The 6,346-nt window shown below is 41.2% G+C and overlaps 1 protein-coding gene across 2 annotated transcripts; it reads left to right on the top strand.

Annotated features, from left to right (window-relative positions):
- Nucleotides 1–264: 264 nt before the first annotated feature.
- Nucleotides 265–6,140, top strand: LOC118361395 (transcription cofactor vestigial-like protein 4). 2 transcript variants are annotated; one of them, XM_035741285.2, is made up of 6 exons: nucleotides 265–486; nucleotides 768–920; nucleotides 1,555–1,738; nucleotides 2,073–2,298; nucleotides 2,389–2,500; nucleotides 2,669–6,140. In XM_035741285.2, exons 2-6 carry the CDS (start codon nucleotides 839–841, stop codon nucleotides 2,872–2,874), a joined length of 810 nt encoding a protein of 269 aa, XP_035597178.2. In that variant the 5' UTR covers nucleotides 265–486; nucleotides 768–838; the 3' UTR covers nucleotides 2,875–6,140. The 2 variants fall into 2 exon arrangements, with proteins under 2 accessions (XP_035597178.2, XP_035597179.2); XM_035741286.2 differs by having other exon boundaries at nucleotides 267–486; nucleotides 1,573–1,738.
- Nucleotides 6,141–6,346: the final 206 nt, after the last annotated feature.

Raw genomic sequence — 6,346 nt, 5'->3', positions numbered from 1 at the left:
CAGAAAGGCAGGTTGAGGTTGCCAGTTGTCCTATGCTGAGGCAGTGAATAGATTAGTAGGGGAAGATGGGTCCCGGTGAGTAAAGGCCGAGGCCAATAGAGAGTGATGGGAATAACATGCTTCATTCAATAAGGTTGTTTTTCCCGCATTCATACAACAGAAAAGTAGGATGATATTAGTAAACTGATGCACAGCCAACACCGTAGGTGGCGGCATTCACCGATAACATTTGTTTGCGGTGCCCCATAATACAAAAGAAGAAGGAGAGCTGCTATGAATCATCGGACTTAGTTGGCTCGCTAGCTAGGTAGGTTAGCAAAGCAGCCACACTGTTTAGCTAAGCTGGAATGTGGCGCAACGTACCTTGTCTGAACTGTGTTTGTGAAACATTTTGAATAGCGACGATGAACTGATTTTCGTCAAGTTGATCCACAGCTCGTTTTGACTATCGGTCATCTGATCTGGACCTCTTTACTCGAACGAAGTGTAAGTTTAAATCTTCTTAGCTCGGCAGCTAACCAGCGTAGCTACAGTAGCTAATCCGCTTACAGTTTAGTTAGCTAGTTAACCAGCGTTGCTAGCGATGTAATTAGTTCGCCTTGCCAGCTAACGTGTCCAATGTTTACAGGCAAAGTGGGCCACTTGACAGGGACACACTGATTAGCTATCGTTCGTTGTCAGAGGTTGCTAAACCATTAGCTAACTAGCTAGGTACCTATAATGTTATTTAACGTTAGCTAACTAATGTTATATTTCTTATATTCTAGGACGCACCCCAACTAGTTAACCAGCTGCTATTTTGCTAACTTTGATGTTAGCAAGTAGCCTGTACGCGTAAATGCTTTACACGAGAATGGACCTGTTGAACTATCAGTTCCTGGACAAAATGAACAACAATATCGGGAGACTACACTACGAAGGTAAGGGACAATAATTTACTATTTTTCCATACGTGTGTTATTGGCGTAACAAGCTAGTACTAGTTGTTCGCTAACTAGCTAGCCCTCGTAGTTCACATAGCTGGCTAGCTATGTGCCATATTATGTTTTGACAAACCAACCGTGGGTAACGTTAGCTAACAATTGTAATGTATTGATCAATTACACCGTGCCACTTTTTTAACCACTCATTGTGGCTCCAGTCATTGTGGCTGCAAGGATTGACATAAAAAGTAACGCTAAACCTTTTGTTTAACTAGACAGGTCAGTTAAGAACAAATTCTTAGTGACAATTACGGGCTACTGTGGGTTAACTGCCATGTTCAGGGGCTGAAGGCCAGATTTAGTTTAGTTTTAACCTTGTCAGCTCGGATTCGATCCAGCAACCTTTCGGTTACTGGCCCAATGCTCTAACCACTAGGCACCTGCAGCCCCACCTCTAACATTAGTCCCCACTTTTCAGGTAATAGTCACAGCAGGTAACTAGATCACGTGGGGGGAGGATGGCTCAAACCACCTCCTATTGTTACTGATTTAGTTTAAAAACGTTCTAAATCATTGAGACATGATCACCCTGGTTTACATTAAATGTATAAACGGGGACTGTTCTCTACAGCTGAATCTTCTCTTACAGGTGAGTCCAGGATTCCCTCGCTGCCCTCTGCAATGACCAACATGAGGACCGGTCCTCCCCCCATCTGCTCCAGCAAAAGGAAGTATGGTGAGGAGCAAGTGGATGACCGCATTGACTGTGACAATGACCACATGACCAAAATGAGCAGACTGTTTGCTGCTCAACTGTAAGTGCAATCTTACATATTTTTTAGATGTTTGTTTTATGACAATATTTAAATGTTACTTGTATCCAAACATTTATCGGCATGAATGGACTTAGATACATCTATCAGAGGATTGCACACAGGAGTGTGCATGTGGTTAAATGTGTCATAAGTAAACACGGCTGGTTTTTGAACAATCTAGCACGGAATCCTCATTAAGCTACAGGCTGCATGGCCCAATCTCCTGACATCAAAGTGAGATTGATTTTGAAAGTGGCCTATGAATAGTCTGTGCAGTTGGTGGGCTGTGTAAGGCTGTCAGGGGTAATCTGCCACTTGTGCGTCCTTTAACAAGGGGACGGCCTGCCGGTGGAGACAACCGCAGCGATCCTTGGAGCCTCGGACACAGCCCTGTGGAGCACATCACTTCCTCCTCCAATTGTCTCCATGACAACCACTTGTATGCCTCCATCCCCTCCTATGGCTTGGACCAGCCCCTGGCTCTGACTAAAAACAGCCTGGAATCTGGACTGGGTGGCGCAGAGAGGCCTGCCATGCCTGGCCCTGTGGACAGACCACAGGTTATTCTGACAAATAAGAAATACTGTCATGCATTCGTCAGTTGCGTCTTGCCTACAGTCTCTTAATTTGTGTGTATTTATCTCTTATAGAATCGTCCCTCTGTGATCACCTGTGCTCCTGCAAGCAATCGCAATTGCTACCGGTCTCATTGCCACAAGTCTCACAGTCCCAGCCCACCCATCGATCAGAGGAAGGCCAATGGTAAATCCTTAGCACCACATTACCCTACTGGTAAATCTCTGTGCATAAATTGGACATCTGCACCATTGTTACCATACCACACTTGGAATTTAGACTTTTCTCAATACTCATAAATAGCTGAGCTCAATTCAGGAGCTGTAATTACTCACCTCTATTCTGTAATCCCAGCTAACACTGCCGTCGACCCTGTGATCGAAGAGCACTTCCGCCGCAGCCTGGGGAAGAACTACAAGGAGCCCGAACCCATCTCCAACTCTGTGTCCATCACAGGCTCTGTGGATGACCACTTTGCCAAGGCCTTGGGGAAGACCTGGCTCCAGATCAAGGCCAAGGGGCCAGGGGGAGGCCCCCACAGTCCAGAGGCCAACTCCTGAAAGATGGGCTGAGCCTCCCTCATTGTTGAGTGGTGAAACACAATCACTTCTTTTGTCTGTGGCATCAGATAAGGGCACAGATTGACCTCCCTATACCATTCATTGTCAAGCTTGACATCCCTGAGCTCAGAACAACTGTGACAACCATGCTAAACAAGACGATCAGTTTAAATACTGTATTGTACACCAAGACTGTCTTTTTACGGACCTGGGGGGTGGCTTCTGCTCCTATTAAATTACTGACTCTGATCTGGGAGGATTTGTTCAGTTTTGGATTGAGTCCAAGTGTGTAAATTCTTCATTTTTGAAGGCAGAAATATCAATTTGAGGAGCCCTCTAGGACCAGTATTAGTCAGCGCTGATGTCATCTTTGAGTTCTTCTATTGATAATAACAATAAAAAAAAAAACATTTTAAAGACTTAACCCTGACAGAGGTTCCCAAAACGATCAAATAATGTAAGCCTTTGAGAAGGTGTTCTGTCTTAACTCCCTCATGCCTTCTTTATTAGCCAAAGAACTCACCTGCCACTTCAAACAAAAAGCCATAGTTTGGTTAGCCCCTCTTCTGTCTCCATCCTCCTGCCATCTCCTTTAACTCTCCACTCACCCTGTAACCCTGTGTTTGAGTGTTTTTTTTCTTGGAAAGGAAGGCCGGCTCTGATTTGCACTATTATGTGTTAGATTGAGGTAGGGGTAACGGCATACCTGTTTCATTTGGAGCATGCCATTTTTTTGCAGGGGGGGATTATTAATACTTTAAAAAAATGTTTTACAGTACTAACTGTGGTAATGCAATTAAGCCTCCCTCCGGTCTGAATGTTTCTCTTTTTCTCTCCCACTATTCTGAACTGGACTCACTTTCTTATTTGTGGACTTTACATTTTGTTTTGATCCTTTTTGTTCTCGTAATACTCACTGTGGTTAATTTCATAGATACAGTTGGTAATAAGGATAGTATTCTGCTTACCGAGATGCATGTTTCAAATAGCTGGTATCTATTATAAGCCTTGTTATTCTATACTATTTACCATCAGAATTTATTTTTGTCAGTAACCGTTTTAGAAATATTCACTGCTGGTACAGTCGTACTAAATATATTTTTTGTATCTGGTTTTCATTAGAATATATACATACACACGCATCCATCTACAAAACGCAGCCTCTGGCAAGGCTGCCTGGCTGCAGTATAATAGGCTCGATTGCATTGTTATTCTGTGTTACTGGATGCTATGACTGAATACAGTAAACATTGAACATCTGTAGTCAACTCCTAGATAGAACAGTCCTATCTTCACCATGCCATTTAGTCATGATTTTATTTACTCTAATCTGTTTAGTTTCAGTTCAACTTCCATTTGAACTTTGAATGCTATCAAATTGACTAACTTTTGTTAGATTGACTAGTAATGAGGATTTCTACTCAACTCTTTATTTTTGAAAGTGTAGTGGTTTATTAACTCTAAAACCGAAAATCCTGGTGACTTCACACACATGTATCATGGCTGGCCTTGAACAAAACCCTTGCTCATGCTTGTCTTGAGACAATGGCATGAACATTCCACCATTACTACCCAACTCCATTTTATGTTTCAAGTAAGAGCTGGTAAGATTTGTGGATTGAGGATAGCTTCTCTTCAATTTGGGGTGTTTCCTTCATGTAGCATAAACTGTAAGGGAGTTTTAAAAAAATAATTTAAAAAAACAACAGAATCCAGGGTAGTACCACTCTAGAACATCTAATGTACTGAAGGTGCAGGTTATACAGATTAATACAGTTGTATGACTTTTCTGAAATTATTTCCATTTAATTTAGTAAATCTATGGGTTAACACTATGTTATAGTACGTTGACATTGTTTTAGTCATCTCTCAGCTCTTTTGAGAATTATGTACTTGCATCCAATATTCTACACACTGTTTAAGAATTACTACGAACTATTATATTCTGTTTTTCTTTAATTTGTAAAGACTATCATTGCGCGGCGCGTAAAGATCCTATACATTTTTAAAAACTTTATACTGTATATCCAGCCATTGGATATTCATTATACTCTAACGATGCATTTTTATCTATCTAAAAAGTTGATTTTTTTTTTTCTCCAGAGTTGTCTGAGGTGTGATAAGTGCAGGAACACACTTGTCATTCTATGAATAAGGCTCTCTTGGCATAAAGGGGGCGGCAAGTAGCCGAGCAGTTAAGCGTATTGGGCCAGTAACCGAAAAGTCGCTGGTTCGAATCCCAGAGCCGACAAGGTCAAAAATCTGTATGTGCCCTTGAGCAAGGCACTTAACACTAATTGCTCCATCTAAATGTACACTGAATAAAATTATAAATGCAACATGGTAAGTGTTGGTCCCATGTTTCATGAGCTGAAATAAAAGATCCCGGACTTTCCATACGCAGAAAATTTCTCTCAAATTTGTTACATCCCTGTTAGTGAGCATTTGTCATTTGACAAGATAATCCATCCACTTGACAGGTGTGCAATATCAATAATCTGTTTAAACAGCATGATCATTACACAGGTGCACCTTGTGCTGAGGACAAAAGGCTGCTCTAAAATGTGCTGTTTTGTCCCACAACACAATGCCACAGATGTCTCAAGTTTTGGGGGAGTGTGCAATTAGCATGTTGACTGCAGGAATTTCCACCAGAGCTGTTGCCAGAGAATTTAATGTTAATTTAGAGAATTTGGTAGTATGCCCAACCGGCCTCACATCCGCAAACCACGTCTATGGCGTCATGTGGATGGTTTGCTGTCAATGTTGTGAACAGATTGCCCCATGGTGGCGGTGGGGTTATGGAATTGCCATGAAACCAGCCGCAGGCTAGATTCATATCTGTATTCCCAGTCATGTAAAATCCATAGATTAGGGCCAAATTCTGATTTCCTCATATCAAATTAAATTGTTGCATTTATATTTTTGTTCAGTATAAAGATAATGTCAGGGTGACATTACTGCTGCATGTTTTGAGTCTGTTTCTATACTGCAGTGGAACTGTAAGGGCTTATCATGAGTTGTCTCTCAGTGATATGTTGGGGTTTAATGTTCCAATGTTATTTAATTGGTATTTGACTGCTTGTGCCTCTAGACGACAAGTCACAGGAACTAGACTAACTCTGTGGCTTCACATGGGAAACTACATTGCCTTTTACTTTTTGTTCACCTTTTATTTACTTTATTTTTGTCTTATTTTTTTCAAAAGAAAATGTCACTTTTTTTGTACTTGATTTCTCCTAAATAAACTTTAAAATGCTCTCTCAGTCCAGTATTTTAATGTTTTTTTGTTTTGTTTCATCAATATTTGTCGAACAATGTAATTCACCATTCAGACTTTGGGCAATTTTCACATCTTGCAACAGAACCCAGCCCATTGTCATGAAACCAGCCACAAGCTAGGTTTCCATCCAATTGGCAAATATTTCATGTGAATTTTCTAAAGCTGGCAAAAAAATATGCACATTTTCCC

Source organism: Oncorhynchus keta, chromosome 28, assembly GCF_023373465.1.
Source record: "Oncorhynchus keta strain PuntledgeMale-10-30-2019 chromosome 28, Oket_V2, whole genome shotgun sequence".
Taxonomy (NCBI): Eukaryota; Metazoa; Chordata; class Actinopteri; order Salmoniformes; family Salmonidae; genus Oncorhynchus; species Oncorhynchus keta.
The sequence above is the reverse complement of the archived record's forward strand: the minus strand, read 5'-3'. Positions and strand labels throughout refer to the sequence as shown.

Coding starts and splice junctions, on each gene's coding strand:
- LOC118361395 (XM_035741285.2), top strand. CDS start 839: ATGCTTTACACGAGAATGGACCTGTTGAACTATCAGTTCCTGGACAAA. Junction 921..1,554: donor CGGGAGACTACACTACGAAG/GTAAGGGACAAT, acceptor TGTTCTCTACAG/CTGAATCTTCTCTTACAGGT. Junction 1,739..2,072: donor AGACTGTTTGCTGCTCAACT/GTAAGTGCAATC, acceptor TCCTTTAACAAG/GGGACGGCCTGCCGGTGGAG.